This window comes from Erythrolamprus reginae, chromosome 3 (genome assembly GCF_031021105.1).
Source record: "Erythrolamprus reginae isolate rEryReg1 chromosome 3, rEryReg1.hap1, whole genome shotgun sequence".
NCBI lineage: Eukaryota > Metazoa > Chordata > Lepidosauria > Squamata > Dipsadidae > Erythrolamprus > Erythrolamprus reginae.
The window spans coordinates 98841284-98862176 of record NC_091952.1 but is presented as its reverse complement, the minus strand read 5'-3'; the positions used below and the strand labels follow the sequence as shown (position 1 = coordinate 98862176).

Here is a 20893-nt window from a genome sequence, read left to right as displayed (position 1 = left end):
CATATAATTTTCTTCTAATTCAGTGTATAATTAAGCACCTATCAGTTTGGAGGTAGAACAAGATCACCTAAAAATAAAATACTACTGTGGTTTTTACATAATCAGAAAGTTCCTTAAACTTGCAAAAGCATATAAAATAGAAAATTAGAAGAAAATGATTACAAAAATAACATGAATTTAGAAGCACCTGTAAGTTTCTATAGTACATTAGGTACTTACATACAGTCTTTCTCTGTATCCTTTGAACTGTCTGTGCAGAAGAAGAATTTGCCCTTAAAAAGTTGGACTGCGATAACGGCAAAGATGAACATGAAGAGCTTGTAGACAATGAGTATGTTGAAGACATTTTTCAGAGAAGTTACAACACAGTCAAAGACTGCCTGAGGGAGAATGATAAACCATGAAGTGTGATTCATCTTAACTAAGCAAAAATACTCTTATCAAAGATGGCATAAAGAGTCTCAAAGCTATAATTAGTTAAGACATTTGTCAAATCTTTACTGTACAAAAGGCATCTATTCATTTGTTTATGAAACAATTTATGGCAATACCAAACAAATGAGGATAATTGGGTCTGTCATGCTATATATACATCTTGTGTAATCAAGATTATTTCCCCATGTACTGTTTAATGCATATCAGCTGAAACAACTATAGGGTGGGGGTTTCAGAAATGTGGACATGTAGGCCTATTTTTTGCTCTCTGGATCAGTCCTCAAAAATCACTGTGAGGTCTGCATGAATGGAAAAGAAAGGCAAGGACTGGATAGCACAAAGACAGGAATGTTGCCCTAGAGGAGGCCACAGGTGGCACATGGAGCCATATCTGAGGGCATGTGAGGCATTATTATTATTATTATTATTATTATTATTATTATTATTATTATTATTTAGATTTGTATACTTCATCTGTCTGCATTTCAATGTAAGTTTGAAACATTAAATTACAATAGTTTTCAAAATCCAACCAAACAATACTTTGCAGAACTGATTGTGCTATGAAGCACTAGAGGACGGGTGTCACATGACGTATCACAAATTTCCCCCCTTCGTTATACTGGGGGTGGGCGTGGCCAGCATGTGACACAGCCAATCCGTGGGCTGAGAGTTTGACATCCCTGCGACTAAAGGGAATGTTAGTTTCTTCTTACCCACTTCTGATAAGGAGTCTTGGTGGCGCAGTGATTAGAACGCAGTATTGCAGACTAACTCTGCCTACCCTCTGGAGTTCAATCCTGAAGGGGCTCAAGGTTGACTCAGCCTTTAGTAAAATGAGGACCTAGATTATTTTGGCAATAGGGTGACCACAGCACTAGACAGTATGCCCTACCTTTACCCTAGAGGGCAACTTGTCATTGCAAAAATTGCCACTCACTCTTCACATTTGATACTCTTTAAAGGATCACTTTAAAAATAGTGGTCACCGCCTGAATTTTACATGCAAATACCTTGAGTTTGGGCAACCGTTTGATGGTCTTCAAAGGTCTCAAGACGCGTAGAACACGAAGGGATTTGATTGTTTTAATGTCACGGCCTTTGTTGGACCTGTACATTTAGGAGGATAAACAAGCCACCCAAAACATTAAGACAAAAGGATAAAAAACAAAAATAAACTTCTTAAACAGAAACTAAGCTCATTGTATTTTTGCCAGTTAACATTACTTTTTTGTACAGCTGGTAAAAAGCATGGGCCGTGCTATTGGCTTTTTGAAGCCTGATGAATTTGAACTATTCAGTGGAGTTTTAAAAATAAAAAAATAAATAAATCCCTGAACATTAAAAAGTGTGTTTGTGTTTGTATGTGAGAGAGAAAGAAAGTGCAAGCCCAGGAGAATTCCCTTTTCATTTGAATTGACTGAGGATGTCAAATCCTATTATTGTGAGAAAGAGTGTGCTAACAAGGTTAAAACAGGTGATTTCACACTCTTGCTGAGTTGAACCATCTGTTGTAAGACACCATGCCACTATGAATCATACATTCATGTACCTGGTGAATCCCAGCAATCATCTTTGCTCTGTTTTCATACAAAGGTGGCAGTAAAATACCTCTTATCTTGGGATGGTTCTACTATTATAATACCGGTAAGCTGTAACAATGTACCATTCATACACAAGGAAATATGTACGTGCATAGAGTGCATTGATAAGCAGAAGTAAAAGATGCCATAACTGAATTGAAATATTTTTTTACACACTGCAAAAACAAGGTTATCATTACTAGGGTATCCTCAGTCAAATTATTAAGAAAAAGATCTTCATTAGTCATTAATCAGTATCTAGGAAGAACTGAAAAATCGATTGAAGCCTAAACGATGAACTTCAGGAAATACATGAAAAGAATTCCTTTGTGTCCTCCTACACTCATCTACATAATTCAGCAGGACTGGTAGCTTCAGGGAAAAACTAGGGGCAGGAAATTATTATTTGTGTATTATCCCTTACATCCATCTTGTAGGCTATCTAGAATTAAAATTAGACCCTACAAGAAAATCAATTTTGAGAAAAACCTTATATCCACCAACTTCACTATACTCTTTCCTAATTTAAGGTCTATGGCATTACTCATAGGCACCTGATTTACAGTCAAAACCTGTTCTGGAAAAAGCAAAGGTTACTTAAAATGTATCAGGAATTATTCAATGAAAAGGTTAATAATGGAAAATAGAGATTCCCAAAGAAATTTGTCTTCCACTATTGAAATTCCCTTATCATCTGCAAGTTCATGATGCCTAAGTTCTTAAACTACATAGAACTAATCACTTCCCTCTAAAGTTTTGTATAGATTTAAGTCACAATGTTCTTTATTCACAAATTAACAATAAACCAAATTAATATTTTTATGAGAGAGTGAGAGAGAGTGAGAGAGATGCAAGCTTTGTTTGCTCTGGCTAGCAATTAAATTCTAAATTATAATTGATGCTAATATCTTGCTGTTATTTTATCTAACATATTATTTTCCCATCCACATTTACAGAGGGGAAAATGATAGAAAATTAAAACAAAACGACCATCAACAAATTCTAGGAAATGATTAAAAAAACCCAAACCTGATATATTTTACATTACATCCCTTTCACCAGGCATTTCTTCTTATACTTATAAAAGGTCACTTATCCTGTCCTTTCTATGTTCTATTCAAATAGATGGTGCTAGTGAGTCCTTCGGGATGTCGAATTAATAATAAATAATAGTACAGCTTTGGGCCCTTAAGGGGCCTAGCGAATGTCAGACTGTGCCATTGTATAAGATGATGCTGACAGCAAAAGACTTGGTATATGTGTCTTATTGCTCAAACGTAAGAAACAATCATTGCTTAGACCAGTGATGGCAAACCATTTTTGGGTCACGTGCCAAAAGGTTGTGTGTGTGTGTACTAGCACGTATGCACCTGCCCACACCCATTCCCTCCTTCCATGCAATTGCACCCACTTGCGCTGCCCCTACGTATGCCCACAATCCTCCCTGTCCCTGCACATGTAGGTTTTGGAGAGCAAAACGCCCTTCCCTAAGGCCAGAAAGCCTTTGGAGAGCAAAACGCCCTTCCCTAAGGCCAGAAATCCAGTTGGCCTGGAGCTGACATAGGGCAACACCTCACATGCCCTCCGATAGACCTCTCCGATCACTGCCAGCATTGCTTAACATGCAACTGCTGTTTTTACAACTATCCATAGTTATGATGGATGGTTAATGGTCCATAAAGCCATTCTGGCCATGACGCTGTTTCTGAGTGGTCTAACACATGGCAACTCCAAATCTCAACTAGCAAATGCTCTGTCCTACACATTTGGAAGAAGAATCTGAACTCCAAATACGAACTGAATAATCAAATTATCACAGATAATCCCCACTCGGTTAAAGACCTTGGTATACTAATAACAAAAGATTTAAGTGCCAAAGCCCACTGCAACAATATAGCCAAGAAGGCTTCAAGAGTTTTAAATCTAGTCCTATGTAGCTTCTGCTCTGGCAATCTCACACTACTTACCAGAGCTTATAAAACTTTTGCCAGACCCATCCTCGAATACAGCTCATCTGTTTGGAACCCATATCGCATCTCAGATATTAACACCCTTGAAAATGTCCAAAGATACTTCACCAGAAGAGCCCTTCAGTCCTCCACTCGAAATAGAATACCCTATGAAACTAGACTTTCAATCGTGGGCCTAGAAAGTTTAGAACTAAGACGCCTTAAACAAGATCTAAGTATTGCCCACAAGATCATATGCTGCAAAGTCCTGCCTGTCGGCGACTACTTCAGCTTCAACCACAACAACACAAGAGCACACAATAGATTTAAACTTAATATTAACCGCTCCAAACTTGACTGTAAAAAATATGACTTCAATAACCGAGTTGTCGAAGCGTGGAACTCATTACCGGACTCCATAGTGTCATCCCCAAACCCCCCAACACTTTACCCTTAGATTATCTACAGTTGACCTATCCAAATTCCTAAGAGGTCAGTAAGGGGCGAGTACAAGTGCACTAGAGTGCCTTGCGTCCCCTGTCCTATTGCTCTCCTATATCTCCTATACCTTTCTTCTATTCCTATATCTCTTCTTCTATTCTTTCATTGATATGTTCTATTACTATACCTTCTTTTCTATTATTTCTTAGATATATTTTACTATGAGTATCTCCTCTATAACCTTCATCATATATTTTACTATGTGTATATAGATATATACCCATTAAAACCCTCATTGTGCATTTGACAAAATAAAATAAATAAATAAATAAATTGTTGCGTTGCAATGTTGCAGTGTCACAGGATTGCAATTTGTGACAACCCCCCTCCCCCCCGGATTCTGTTATTGTTGTTTTTTAAGGAAAATACCTCATTTGAAAGAATGGGTTCGTTTTATGACCACGCTGTCTGCTTAAAGACTACACCATTTGCTTAATGGCCGTGGTGATTCATTTAATGGCTGCCACAAAATTGTCCCCCCAAATGGTTCTGGCCATATAGCTAGCCCTATTTGTATCTTAAATTGGGGACTTCCCGTCTATAATCTGATTCATCACAAAATGAATCTGCATTCCCATTCTGTGTATTGATCTTGTGTTCAACACACTAAGCTGTCAAAAACGATTTGAGATGAAATCCTGTAATGTCCTGTTCCAATACTTTTTGACCTTACAGTGATCACATTGTAGAGGATAACAGCTAGTTTCAGACCTAACCCTACGTAATTAGATACAGTAAGTAAAATATTTCTTATGGTGCATTACTTTATACCTATGAGTCTAGATAATTATTATGGATAATTATTATAATTATATAATATAAATATTATTCTAATAATAATATATAAATATATACTTATAATTATTATAATTAGAAGAATCGTTGAGTCTGTCATCTGCACCTCTATAACTGTCTGGTTCGGTTCTGCAAACCAACAAGACCAAAATAGACTTCAGAGGATAATCAGAGCTGCAGAAAAAACAATTGCCACCAACCTTTCTTCCATTTAAAACCTATATACTGCACAAGTCAAAAAGAGGGCCATGAAAATATTTACTGACCCATCGCATCCTGGACATAAATTGTTTCAACTCCTACCCTCAAAATGACACTATAGGGCACTGCACACCAAGACAACTAGACACAAGAACAGTTTATTCCCGAACGCCATGACTCTGCTAAACAAATAATTCCCTCACCACTGTCAAACTATTCACTAAGGCTGCCTTACTATTGCCATTATTCTTCTCATCATTCCTATTACCATTTCCTCCCACTTATGACTGTATGAATGTAACTTGTTGCTTGTATTCTTATGATTTATATTAACATTGATTGTTTCCTGATTGCTAATTTGTACCCTATGACCATCATTAAGTGTTGTACCTCATGGTTCTTTACAAATGTATCTTTTCTTTTAGGTACAGTGAGAGCATATGCACCAAAGACAAATTCCTTGCGTGGCCAATCACACTTGGCCAATAAAAAATTCTATTCTATTCTATTCTATATCATCTGCCACTTTATCGCTCAATCACTTTGTGAAGTTCTGCAACTTTCTATGATTTGTTTTAGATTTTCACATGGAATTTGTACATTTCTAGTAGAAAATATTAAGACCACTTAATAGCATATTAAACATGCTCTAGATTTAGAAGGCATCTTAATTATTTTTGTCCAGCAGCACAAATGAGCTTTGTGTTAGTTTTGGATGACAAGCAAGAGCCCTGGAGGTCTTGGCATAATTTGGGTTCCATTTTAAATCAGTAGCTACCTTGTGAGAATAGTGGGTAAGACTACATTTCAATAATTCATGGGGCAATTTTACTAGGTGAAAGCAAAATTTTAATGAACCTGCATTTTTTAAAGTATAATTCACTCCCAGTTGTGCTCCTACAACAAGGAAAATATTAATGTCAGTTGGAAGCTGTCTGGATAAGAAAATACAGCATCAAAGATAACACATACACACACACAATTCCAAACACACTGGGAAAAAGCTACAGATATTTGTTGTTGTTTTTTAATAGGAAAAATATTTTTGTATATAATCCATGTTGTTATTGTGAGTCCTTAGTGATCTCTGAGGTTGGTTGCTTTCTTGCAGATATTTCATTATCCAAACTAGATAGCCTCAGAGAGCACCAAGCATCTCTCATTTCAACCCTGAGCTACAAATATTCTCCTTTGTTGTTATTGTCTTTGGTGAGCCAGTGTTGCAGTCTGGTTAATTTATTGGCAGAAAAAGCAACAGATATAATTGGATCTCTAAAGAAGACTCAGTACCAACTTTGTCACCAGTTGATAGTGACAGAGAAACAGAATTGGGACATTGATCTCCTTGTGTGAACCTCAGAGCAATTGCTTTTGAAGCTGCTTCCTGCCATATAAATTAATTCCTAACACAGCATGGCACAGCAACTTTCCCCCCTTATTTGTTCCAGAGGTTATGTGACAAGTCTTAATGCCTGCTGCATCCCTTGCTTCTTTTTGACACTGTCCTGCCTTGTTCGTTTTTCTGTGGGAAAAGTTTCAAAATCAGCCACAGGGCTTGTTTTTATCTGCAGAAAAGCTCGGAAGATAATTACCAGCCTCTCTCTATAGCGATTACTTAAGAAGTTTTATGCTTTGTGAGTTTCAGTTGCATAGAATCTTAAGTTACTTTACGAGCAGAATATCCTTACATTGGAGCATTTAAGAAGAAAAATATTCCTGTGAATAGGGTAGGATAGGATAGGATAAAATAGAATAGGATAGAATAGAATAGAATAACAGAATCGGGACCTTGGAGTATTCTAGTCTAACCCCCTGCCCAGGCAGGAAACCTTATACCAGGGTTTGGCAACTTTGAACACTCAAAGAGACACTTGGGCCCATTTCCCACAAAAAACAAAACCGGTAGCCACAAAACCTGGATGGGCATGGCGAACTCCATGTCCCTCACTGGACTGCTGTGCACGGCCAGGAAGGGGGGCGCTCCGACCATGCCACTGCTGTGACAGGGAGCCATGGTATAAGGCCCATAGAGCTGCATGCGGCTCTGAAGTTCAGGTTGCTGACACACATCCTATAACATCTCAAACAAATGGTTATTCAATCTCTTCTGAAAAACTTCCAATGTTGGAGCATTTGCAACTTCTGGAGGCAAGCTATTCCCCTGATTAATTGTTCCAACTGTCAGGAAATTTCTCCTTAGTTCTAAGTTGCTTCTCTCCTTGATTAGTTTCTACCCACTGCTTCTTGTCGTACCCTGAGCTGCTTTGAAGAATAGCTTGAGTCCTCTTCTTTCTGGCAGCCCCTGAGATATCGGAACACTATTGTCATGTCACCCCTACTCCTTCTTTTCATTAAACTTGACATACCCAGTTCTGGCAATTATTTTTTATTATATGTTTTAGCCTACAGTCCCCTAGACATCTTTGTTAAATACTGAGCGGGAGAATGCAAGCCGCTGATTGGTTGAGCCATCTTACAGCTCCCTATAAAAGGGCCAGCTGTCAGCCTGGCCCTCTGCTGGATCCTGTAAATATTTGACAATAAAGAAAGGTTTTATTAAGCCTGTCTCAAACCACTTAAGTCCCAGTACACAACCACTGGTGGTGAGGGTGGGATTCTGAAGACATATGAATAAAAAGAGCTGACAGAAGAAACTGAAGATCCATCCTGGTAGCAGAAGGAATGGTAGCCATTTTGTGTGGCCAAATTCAAACCGCAGAAGCTGAGATGTCAGCATTCCACTCACCGACTCCTTTTGATCCCGTGAAAGAGAATTGGGGTTTTTACATGGCCTGGTTCAGATGTTTCTAAGTGGCCAAGGATGTCCTTGTTCTGTTGGATAACAGGAAAAGGGTGCTTTTTCTCAGCCACTACAGCCATGAGGTTTTCAGCAAGGCTGAATCCCTATCAAAACCAATAACAGTGGAGATAGTACCATGGCAGGTCCTGCAGAACATGCTGCAGACCCATTAGGCTCTGGTGTCCTCCCAGATGGTCAGAAGGTACAAATTCCTCCAATGATTACAGAAAGACAGAGAGTCCATTAATCAATACCTGGCAGCACTCCGAAAGGTTGCGACACACTGTGATTTTAGGGACATAGACAATGTGCTATTAGATCAGTTAATTTGTGAGCTGCGAGACATTTGCCTGCAAAGCGATTACTGGCCAAATCCAATGTGAATTTGCAAACTGCATTGGAGGAGGCAAGGGCAACCGAATCTTCCAATAAGGTGGCAGAGTAACTCCACTGATGAAGCATTCCTAAACCCCGGAAGGCAATGCCGGTGGTTCACTAAAACTGATGCATAGATGACCCTGGTGATGACAGTGAGGAGGAGGTCTACCAGACAGACCAACAGTGAGAAGTGGAAGACCAGAGGCCCCAAACATTTATGTATTTATTTATCTACGGAGAGGGGCGGCATACAAATCCAATAAATAAATAAATAAAATATCTATGTATCTATCTATCTATCTATCTATCTATCTATCTATCTATCTATCTATCTATCTATCTATCTATCTATCTATTAGATTTGTATGCCACCCCTCTCTGCAAACTCGGGGCAGCTCACAACAATAATAAAAAACAATGTATCACAAATCTAATATTAAAAAGTTTCTAAAAACCCCTTATTTAAAAAGCAAGACACACACACAAACATACCATACATAAATTGTATAGGCCAGGGGGAGATGTCTCAATTCCCCCAGGGCTGACGGCAGAGGTGGGTTTTAAGAAGTTTACGAAAAGCAAGGAAGGTGGGGGCAATCCTAATCTCGAGGGGAGCTTGTTCCAGAGGGTCGGGGCTGCCACAGAGAAGGCTCTTCCCCTGGGTCCCGCCAGATGACATTGTTTAGTCGACGGGACCCGGAGAAGGCCAACTCTGTGGGACCTAACCGGTCACTGGGATTCATGCAGCAGAAGATGGTCCTGGAGATATTCTGGTCCGATGCCATGAAGGGCTTTATAGGTCATAACCAACACTTTGAATTGTGACCGGAAACTCATCGGCAGCCAATGCAGACTGTGAAGTGTTGGTGTAACATGGGGATACCTAGGGAAGCCCATGATTGCTCTCGCAGCTGCATTCTGCATGATCTGAAGTTTCTGAACACTTTTCAAAGGTAGCCCCATGTAGAGAGCGTTACAGTAGTCGAACCTTGAGGTGATGAGAGCATGAGTGACTGTGAGCAGTGACTCCCGGTCCAGGTAGGGTCGCAACTGGTGCACCAGCCTCCAGGCACCAGCATATCACTTCCACTGCTTCATTGACTGGACATGGGGTGGAGATGTACAAGTGGGTATCATCAGCATACTGATGATACCTCATCCCATGCCCTTGGATGATCTCACCCAGCGGTTTCATGTAGATATTAAATAGTAGGGGGGAGAGGACCGACCCCTGAGGCACCCCACAAGGGAGAGACCTAGAGATCGACCTCTGACCTCCCACTAACACCGACTGCGACTGACTGGAGAGGTAGGAAGAGAACCACTGCAGAACAATGCCTCTCACCCCCAACCCCTCCAGCCGGCGCAGAAGGATACCATGGTCGATGGTATCGAAAGCCCCTGAGAGATCAAGAAGCACCAGGACAGAGGATAAACCCCTGTTCCGGGCCCGCCAGAGATCATCCATCAATGTGACCAAAGCAGTTTCCGTGCTGTAGCTGGGCCAGAAACCCAACTGCTGAGGGCCTAGATAATCGGCTTCTTCCAAGGACCACCAGAGCTGGAGCGCCACCACCTTCTCAACAACCTTCCCCATAAACGGAAGGTTGGAGACTGGACGATAGTTATTAAGAATGGCTGGGTCCAGGGAAGGCTTCTTGAGGAGGGGGTGCACAAGTGCCTCCTTATAAGGAGCCGGAAAGGACCCCCTCCCCAAGGAAGCATTGACCATCTCCTGGACCCAGCTCTGTGTCACCTCCCTGCTGACCAAGACTAGCCAGGAGGGACACGGATCCAGTAAACAGGTGGCGGAACTCACAGCTCCAATGGCCTTGTCCACTTCATCATGTGTCACCAGATCAAACTTTTCCCAGACAGATAGACAAGTACGGGCCCCAGTCACCTCGACTGACTCATTGTCAGCCAACTCTGTTATCCAATTGGAGTCGAGGTCTGCCCAGATCCGAGTGACTTTATCAGCGAAAAATGTGTTAAAATCCTTGGCACTATTCTGCAAGGGCTCCCCAACTCCCCCCTGGTTAAGAAAGGAGCTGATCACCCTAAACCAGTGTTTTTCAACCAGTGTGCCGTGGCACCCTAGTGTGCCGTGAGACATGTTCAGGTGTGCCGCGAAGCTCAGAGAGAGAAAGAAAGCAAGAGAGAGAAAGAGTGAGAGAGAGAAAGAGAACAAGAGAGAGAGAGAAAGCAAAAGAGAGAGAAAGAGAACAAGAGAAAGAAAGCAAGAGAGAGAGAAAGAGGGAGGGAAGGAGAGAGAGAGAGAAAGACATAGAGGGAGGGAGGGAGAGAGAAAGAGAGCAAAAAAGAGAGGGAGGAAGGAAGGAAGAGAAAGAAAGAGGGATGGAGAGAGAAAGAAGGAAGGGAGAGAAAGAGGGAGGGAGAGAGAAATAGAGTGAAGGGGAGGAAGAGAGAGAGAGAATTTTTTTGTCCAAACTTTTTTTAGCCCCCACCCTCCCCCCGCTCAATGTGCCCCAGGGTTTCGTAAATGTAAAAAATGTGCCGCGGCTCAAAAAAGGTTGAAAATCACTGCCCTAAACAGAGCAGCCGGGTGAGATTCTGCTGATGCATCTTGCCGCCTTGAGCACCACTTTGTAAGTCTTAATATGAGCTCTTACAAGTGTTCCTTCGGATTTGGACTTACTCTTCCTCCATCGCTTCTCTAGATGTCTCTTTTGGCATTTCAACTCCCAGAGCTTCTCGTTGAACCACGGAGCTCTACGGGGTCTAGTGCCACAGAGAGGTTGCAATGGCGCAATCCGGTCAAGAGACTCCATCGCAGCCTTATTCCAGGCCACGGCAAGAGACTCTACCAAAGTGTGGACGAGTGTATCTGGAATATCCCCAAGCACCCTTTGAAAACCTTCTGGATCCATCAGGCATCTGGGGCGGAACCACCTAGTCGATTCCGCCTCCCTGCGGGGAAGGATTGGAGCCAGGAAGTCAAGCTGTAGTAGGAAATGGTCTGACCATGACACAGGCAACACTTCTAAGCCCCTCAGTCTCAGACCATTACTCAATTGCTCAGAGAGGAATACCATGTCGGATGAGTGCCCCCCCTCATGAGTTGGACCCTGTACTACTTGAGTCAGGTCCATGGCTGTCATGGTGGCCATGAACTCCTGCACTAGCCCCAAGGTTTCACTGAGCGATGGCAGGTTAAAGTCCCCCAAGACAAGAAGTCTGGGGAACCCCACTGCCAGCCCGGCTACCTCCTCGAGCAGCACAGGCAGGGCTGTTGACATGCAGCTGGAAGGCAGGTATGTGAGTAACAAGCCCACCTGGACCCCTAAGTCCAACTTCACCAGAAGGGACTCACAACCCGCAATCTCTGGAGCAATGAGTCTAGGTAGGCAAAGGCTCTCCCTGGCTACAATAGCCACTCCTTCCCCCCTTCCCTGGGGTCGAGGCTGATGCCATACCTGAAACCCAGCTGGGCAGATTTTGAAGAGGCGAACTCCTCCCTCCGGGCTCATCCAGGTCTCAGTCACACATGCCAGGTCGGCCTCCTCATCCAGGATCAAATCCCAGATGAAGAGAGCTTTATTTACCACTGACCTGGCATTGAGTAGCAGCAGCCTGAGCCCAGGGCCAGAATTACACTCATCACTAGTACCCTGGGTTGAGCTCACGGAGCCGGAACATGGGATCGCTTTCAAGCAGCGTTCCCTTCTTCCTTCAGAATGGCTTGCTTCATGGCTCCCACCATATCTGCCTCTTCCCAGCACTACCGAAATATTCCGACCCTCTGCCACCCCAGAGATAGGTGCTTCCTCCCCTCCTGCCTCTCCAGCGTCAGGTGGGCCAAACATATCATTCATACTATAGTCCCACTCATTCCACCCATAGCAATCATTCATTCTACACAATTACTACATCCACCCCAATTATCCATCAATTAAACCCCCCCCCCAAAATTAACTAAAAACAGTAAGCATAAAAATTTGAATATAAAAATATACAAAAATATACAAAAATATACAAAAATATACAAAAATATACAAAAATATATAAAAATAGGGAATCAGTTGTTAATTAATAGCCATAACCATGCTATTGCTGTGGGGGTCTGCATCCACAAGCTGGCTGCAGGTTCCGAGATGCCATTTGCTGTGAAAGACCTGGGCACCTTGCTAGGGTCTGTCGAGCAAACCTATCAACCAGCAAATGCGCCGCCCCAAGCTGGGGCATGATGAGGGCAGAGTCGGGAATCACAGAAACCGAAGTGCTGCATCAACTACCACAGACACTAACCAGATCTGAATTGGGCAGGTGAGCATCCCTAGTCACAAAATGATCCATGCGTCAGTACTAATTGAGGGGTCTCCCTGCGAGATGGAAGTCAATATGGATTCATCAATTTCTATCTTGTCCTGAATGGCTGTCAAGCAAGCCATCCCAGTGTTCCACCATGGACAACTGCAGAGCCAACCCCTTAAGCTCAGATGTTATCAGGAGAATTGAATTCCCATGCTTGGCTGGGAGTTAGATAAAAGACTAGACCCTGAACCTTTGAAATTTTCTCTTCCCAACATCAGAAAAATCTGTCTCGGAGACTGCCACTAGAAAGTGGAGTTCTACATCTATTATAAGATTGCAGCTTTAATGAATCACGACTGCTGTATTGTTGAAGCTTGATATTATATCCATCAAAGACTGCATTTGAAACTGAGAGGTTAGAAATGGAGATGTTTGTTCTTTAAAGCAGGCAAATCTGGCACTGATCCCTGACACAGTGCTGAAGTAGCTGAAAGATGAACTACTGCCTGCTCATCTACCTTAACTCTGTAAGTTCCCCTAAGTTGCTGCTGAGCAGCATTTGCTATTGCCTTTGTGCCAGCAGCTTTTATGTGAGAAAATTGTCCTGTGTCGCCTTTGAAACTGTCCCTCCTCTTTGCTTCTACCTTGTCAATGAAGCATACAATGGTCCCTGTCTAGGAATTTGCTTTTACAACACAGTGAGATAAGTGTGAGATTGCAGAGTGAGATTTGCAGCGCATAAATTGAATAAAGATTATGAAGTTTAAACAATGGCAAGAAATTTTAATTTTTAAGAACTTAGCTATATGATTACTAGCCAGATCAATGAAAATCCTCCATTTAAATGTAACAGAATGCTTATTCCTTATTTTTATATAAATATATACACACAGAAATACACACACACACAATCATACACACTCATATACCTATAAACAAGAACTACTTTTTGTTTTTGTGTTCATCACAAAAGTCCCATTCTTAAATCAAGCCATCCATCCAGGACACATCAGGCTTACATTTATATATTCCAAATATTTGGATGCTAATGCTGATTGGGCTGCCTTTACCTGGTTAATTTTTGTTTATACTTCAGATTTTGAAGTCTGTTTTGTATATTGACTTGACTTCAAGGGAATACACAGTAGACAATCCCATAATGAAATAAACAGACATATAGACAGACAGACAATGGCATCTTAGCAGATAATAATTCAAGTAGTACCCCGTTCAGCCATGCCTCATAAGTCCTTTTGTACCCAAGACTGGCACAAGACATTTGGGTGTCGGAGCAGTGTAGTAGTAGCTGGTGGATGGTTCCATCCAATGAAAGTGGCATATTAAATGTATTCAAAGTTGTTGGGGTATTTTTGCATATGAGGCAGAAAATACCCCATTTCTTTGACAGTAAAAATACCATGCTAACCAATAATAAGCAATGTGCTGTTCTATTCCCTTGATGTAATGTAAGTGGTGTTCCGTTTTTATCTCATTTCAGCCACCGTGTTGTGAGTAGCAACTTTTCACACTCCTCCATGAAATGATTTTGAAACTTCTGCCTTTGACACTTTGCCAGAAATAGCAGGAAATTTATTTCTTTTAAACAGCTTGACAATCTCAGTCTTTGGTGCAGATTCAATGTACTGTAGGCTGAAATTGTATGCATAGAATGCCTTTGTAATTGTACCTAGTCTCGTGGGAGGCACAGATTGAAAACAGGACTTGTCTTGAAAAACTTTGCGAGAAGCTCGTTGCATTGCACCTTCTCCTGGTGCTAACTCAAACAGCCTTTCTGATAGCCATGTCAGCAGACAGATAAGCAAACCAAATTCTTCCATTGGAGGCCCATTTCCCTCATTTGGGTTCCCCCCCAAAGATAAACAAGAAAAATAATTACCCCAAAGCATTCCTGTGAGCAAAGGCCCAGATGTACAGTCACAAAGCCAGATCGATAGACAGATGGAAAGAAAACAGAAAAGATCAGGGAATGGGCCATCAGCAGAGAGCAAAGGAACAAGGAGACTGTTGGAAGAAGATTTGCATCTGAAAAGAGCAATAACCTCATCTCACAGCCTTGATATCCTGGCATCCCATTCATTTTTCCACCCCAGAACCCACCTTCCTTCTCTCATTTGCAGCTTAGTTAACAAGAGTCATTTCAGATATTATATTTTTTGTTGTGATATACATGTTTAAAATGCTTAATGTGATGGTGACAAACATGTGCTTAACAAGCTCAGATGTACACATGCATTCATCATGAGGAGTGACTGGCTGTTCTGCCTTGATTTTCAAAGCAGCAGTTGCTACTTGGCAGCATTAATTAGTAAAAATAAACAAACAACAACTGCAGGAAACCCTAATCTCTCTAATTAAGTTCAATTTGGCCCCAAGTGACAGGTGAAACAGTCCTTAGCATCTTTCCAAGTGGAAAATTATTTTAGGCACCTTGGTGCAATTATGAATTTGAATGCAGGGCAGTCAACGGGAAACATGCTGGTTACCATTTGTTCAAACTACACGGCATAGTAGTAGCTCAGATTTGCAGACAAGAGTAATTAACACACGTGGAAACCCTTGAAAGACAGTGGCTCTGGGGGGAAATGTTCAAGTAACGTCTTTGATCCAAACTGACCCTGATCAGGGTTTTATTATATACTTTATAATACTCTCCAATTTAGATCTCTGGATTTGAAGTTGTTTAGTTTCTGTGGTTTTCACTCAAGGTACCCAAAGCACTAGCTTCTATGGGAAGGTTCATGGATCACAACATAGAATTCTCCAGGTCTTACGAAATGTCAATCCTAGGGGATTTTTGAAAATAAGCCATGAAGCTAGAACATTTTTTGAAGAATTTGGTAGTGAATCTGAACACCAGAAACAAAGACGATAGGAAGTTATTTAGATTGACTGGTTCTTTTAAAACCAGAGGCACAACTCCAGAGAAACCAAGAAAGAAATGGCTGCCAGGTTTTTTGAATAATTCTGATAAATATTTGTACTTATTCCCAAAGGCTAGGGAAAAGAGACAGAGAGTTTTAGTTCAGGGGTCAATTTATCTCTAAGAAATTATTAATTACTGTAGGCCAAAACTCTGATAATTTTGTACTTCTTTTATTTTTGTGTGTTTAAAACCAATATCTTTCGCATTTTTTTACAAGCTTGATGACAACCTTGGTCTTTTATGAATGTATCAGATCGTGTATGAAGATAGTTCCTTTCTTTCAAATCCCATGAGATAATTATTTTTTCCTGAGATATTCTTTAAGCTGTGTAAAACATGGAGCCTGAGGAATATTTTAATAATACAGTGATACCTCATCTTACAAACCCCTCGTCATGCAAACTTTTCGAGATACAAACCCGGGTTTAAGATTTTTTTGCCTCTTCTTCCAAACTATTTTCACCTTACAAACCCAAGCTGCCGCCACTTGGATGCCCTGCCTCCAGACTTCTGTTGCCAGCGAAGTGCCCGTTTTTGTGCTGCTGGGATTCCCCTGAGGCTCCCCTCCATGGGAAACACCACCTCCAGACTTCTGTGCTTTTGCAATTCTGCAGGGGAATCCCAGCAGCACAAAAACGGGTGCTTCGCTGGCAATGGAAGTCCGGAGGTGGGGTTTCCCGGCGAGGGGAGCCTCAGTGAAATCCCAGCATCACAAAAACATGGAAGTCCGGAGGTGGGGTTTCGAGGACTTCCGTGTTTTTGTGATGCTGCAATTTCGCTGAGGCTCCCCTCACTGGGAAACCCCACCTCTGGACTTCCGTTGCCAGCAAAGCACCCATTTTTGGGCTGCTGGGATTCCCCTGCTGGGATTTCCCTGCAGCATTACAAAAACACAGAAGTCCAGAAGTGGGGTTTCCCACGGAGGGGAGCCTCAGGGGAATCCCAGCAGTGCAAAAACGGGCGCTTCGGCTGGCAAAAGGGGTGAGTTTTGGGCTTGCACGCATTAATCACTTTTCCATTGATTCCTATGGGAAACATTGTTTCGTCTTACAAACTTTTCACCTTATAAACCTTGTCACGGAACCAATTAAGTTCATAAGATGAGGTATCACTGTATCACTGTCTTTGGATTTCCCTCCCCCCGCTTTCTGTTCAATATTGTTCGATTCTTCAAGATTGCCATGACAAGTCCATGCAGTATTCTTGGCAAGGTTTTTCAGAAAGTTTAAACATTTTAAACTTTTTTTTAGTTTAACCTACTTGTCAGAGTAGTTGAATACTTACCTCACAGAATACTGCATACAGAATTAATATTAAAATGTGATTTATAGGTTTCTCTTCTTTAAATTTTCCTTTTCTTTATCTCTTGTGAGATGAGTCAGTCTCGCAAAAATGGAGTGAGAACAGTGCCTTCTCTTAAGGAGTGAGAAGGGTGCCCTTTTCAACATCTTAAGACTATCCACTGTCCCCTCAAAAAAATTGGTAATGGCAAATGGAACACCCAAACCTCTACTCCAAACCAGTAATATGAAGACCCAGAAAAATATAATAAGCATTTTAAAAGTGTGATAACCCTAAAAAAAACCCCGGAATTTGTGTGTATTCTGTGTTGTTGTATTGTAAACTGAATGAATTGTATGATTTTAAGGCTCACATTCTATGTTCAGCTGTACTCATCTTAATTTAGACACAATAAATCTAGAAATTAGGTAAAATTCTGGGTCAATCAAGATTAATATTTTCTTCATATATCTGCACTACTTTGTCTGCAGTTGTGCCTTCTTACCATCCACCCCTTCAGTTAGAATTATTTTAATCACATAAAATATATCTCCTCATATTTAAGCATTATAAAATTGTCTGTGATCGAAGGCTAAACCATCAAGGGAATCAAGCATGCTATTTTAAGTGATATGATGTTTTTTGAAGTAGCAGCCAATGAGAGTATGAGCATTGGTGGCATGCTTTTCATGTATGTAAAATGATCTGAACCCAGTCAAAAATGCAAGTACTTACGCCAAGGCAAAGGCCATCAGTGCTCCAACAACCACAATGAAATCCAGGATGTTCCAAAGATCCCGAAAATAAGAGCCATCTTGCAGTATTAATCCCTGATCAATCATCTAAAGAAAGGTGAGGGTGAGTTAGATTAGATTAGATTTATTGGATTTATATGCTGCCCCTCTCCGCAGACTTGGGGCGGCTCACAACAATGGTAAAAAACAATACATAGTAACAAATCTAATATTTAGCAATCTAAATTACAGTTTTAGGTTAAAAAATCCAAAAAAAGAAGCCCCAATATATAAAAAACAAGCACACAATCGAATCATACACAAAAACTACATGGGCAAGGGGGAGATGTTTCAATTCCCCCATGCCTGACGGCAGAGGTGGGTTTTAAGGAGTTTCCAAAAGGCAAGGTGGGTGGGGGCAATCCTAATCTCTTGGGGGAGCTGGTTCCAGAAGTTTGGAGCCACCACAGAGAAGGCTCTTCCCCTGGGTCCCGCCAGACGACATTGTTTAGTCGACGGAACCCGAAGAAGGCCCATTCTGTGGGATCTAACCGGTCGCTGGGATTCGTGTGGCAGAAGGCGGTTCTTATACTTCATACTCATAAGAATAGAATAACCTAAGCTGCAATATTTGATTATGAGCTCTTCACATTCAAATCCCATTACTGAGGCAGCAGTAAGCCTATATTCAAATACATATGGACAAAGATAATTCAATTAAGGCTTAAGAGGTATTTTCAGTTACTGGGGTCTGGGTTGTGAGAGATGGACATAGCAATAAAATTACTTATCGTTTCATTTTAAAATTAGGAAATAAAAAAGTACCATGCTTAGAAAGTTAATTCTGTCAAATTTGTTTTGCATTATAGTACGGTTGAATCAGCAGGAATATTGCCAGAAGAGGGCATGTCAGATTGACCAAACTGAAACTGGGGCACTGTAACACAAATCACAGTTCTTTATTTATATGTGTTACAACATTGCATGCAGGCCTAAAAAAAGGAATGAGTTTGGATGGCCCTGCTTTCATATCATTCTGACATAAGCAGCAGGATAAAAGGAATAAGAACATTAGTTTGGGTGTCTGTTGTGATGCTAAAATTTACCTAACTACCTTAAGCTAAATATGTGCCCAAGAAGTGAGAGCTAGCAATTCCTTCTAGTTATATGACAAAACCAAAAAGCAGACTGGGGCAAATTCATACAAAACTATTTATAACTGATTATAAGATGTGATTATCAAAATGGAAATGAAATCTGTTCAGCTAATTGAGATGCCACGCGCAGGGCCGCCATCAGGAATTTTGGGGCCCCATACAGCCTAAGTGTCTGCCCCCCCCCGCCATTTTAAAACTACTTTAAGTCACCGAGCCACTCCATCCCCCGGGGATCATTTCCCGCTTTACGGCGGTCCCATAGGCCAGTGTTTCCCAACCTTGGCAACCTGAAGATATCTGGACTTCAACTCCCAGAATTCCCCAGCCAGATATCTTCAAGCAGTGTTCCCTCTAATTTTTTTTCGGTGTGAGCAGAAAAGTATAATGTCTGAACGGCACATTTCCATGCCTGGGCGTGGATCGGTTAGAAACAAAAGGGGGTCACGTGACCTCAGGACACACAGCAACGGTCATAAAAATGAAACGGCAGCAAAGTTTTGATCCTCCGATCATCGGGCTGCTGCGAAGGTGCTAAGTGTTAAAAAGGGCCATGTCACTTTATTCAGGGCCGTTGCGACTTTGAACCATCAGTAAATGAACCAATGAGGCCAATGTTTCTATCTCCTGAGTAAGACAATTATTAAGTGAGTTCTGCCTCACTTTACCACCTTTCTTGCCACAGTCGTTAAGTTAATCCTTGCAGCTGCTTGAACATCCCAAAAGATGTTGACATAACCCTGGGACATGGCCACCATCATAACTAACTTGTCAAGTGTCCAAAGTTTGATCCAATAACCCCTTTATTTTTCTAACAAAATCCTTTCTTCCTAGAAGGAAGAATAGAAAGAATAAAATGGAAAAGGGGATTAAAAGGGGATACAAAAAATAAAAAAAAGGGTTTGGTTCAAAGTTCTGCTCAGATTGAAGAAATTGGAGTTTGAGAAGGGTTGATTAAGCTTAGAGTATTGTTTTGTTTGCTCTTTTTTAACTTCTATTTTTCTATTTAGATATATGAATTTAGGAATTGCTGATCTGTTTTAATAAAGTTAGAAGTATTGATTATAATACGATATGCAGTAGGTGATACTGATTTGGATTAATGCATAAATGGAATTGAATTTAGCACTTTGGCATACTGGTTAATAAGTTAGAAATATTTTTTGAAGGAACATTAAGGAGGGAATTTAACTAAAAGAAAATGTATGTAACTGGATGACAAAATTAGAAAAAAACCTTTTGCAACTTTTGGGATGATTGATATTAGTTACTAAGAAAATACAGCATTTTATTCATGGAAAATTAGATGGTGCATTGTATTATTTGAATGTTGAGAGAGAAAGAAATTACCCCCAAAGGTTCTTCCACCCTCTTTCCCTCCATTCATTTCATTCTTCCTTCATCCTCCCTCCATTTCTCTCTTTTCTTTCTCTCTCCTTCTCTCCTTCCAGGTCTCTTCATTCCTGCATCCTCTCCCTCTGTCTCCCCTTCACTCTCTCATATGTTTATCTCTCCTCCCTTGTGTATCCAATCATACTTGGCCAATAAAGAAATAAAGGAAGGATCGTCCCGGAACAGATCCCAATGGCTCCAAAACCGGGGGGGGAGTCGGTCGGTCATGTTGGAGGGAAACGGGGGGGGGGGGGGGAAGAGACGTGCTGCCAGGCACTCGACACCAGCCCCTCCTGCCTTTTCATCCTCCCTCTCCGAAGCTTCGTCCTCCCTCTACCAAACCCCCACCCATCTCTCCGAAGTTTTACAACTCCTCCCACTGTCTCAGCACTCACAATGATCAGCTCTCATCTCTTTTGACTGCTGGATTCTCCCTTTCAAAATGCGGGGGGGGGGGCAATCTTCCAGCCC

General features: G+C 41.4%; 1 protein-coding gene across 1 annotated transcript in view; it reads right to left on the bottom strand.

Moving 5' to 3' along the window:
- Positions 1-20893, bottom strand: part of CACNA1E (calcium voltage-gated channel subunit alpha1 E) — a 377710-nt gene that overhangs the window by 61948 nt on the left and 294869 nt on the right. Inside the window, exons 25-28 of the mRNA XM_070746282.1 lie at positions 17878-17984; positions 14815-14826; positions 1449-1545; positions 220-380 (exon numbers count right to left, since the gene is read on the bottom strand). Of these exons, the coding sequence (XP_070602383.1) occupies positions 220-380; positions 1449-1545; positions 14815-14826; positions 17878-17984 (377 nt within the window). The remainder of the gene's footprint in view (positions 1-219; positions 381-1448; positions 1546-14814; positions 14827-17877; positions 17985-20893) is intronic.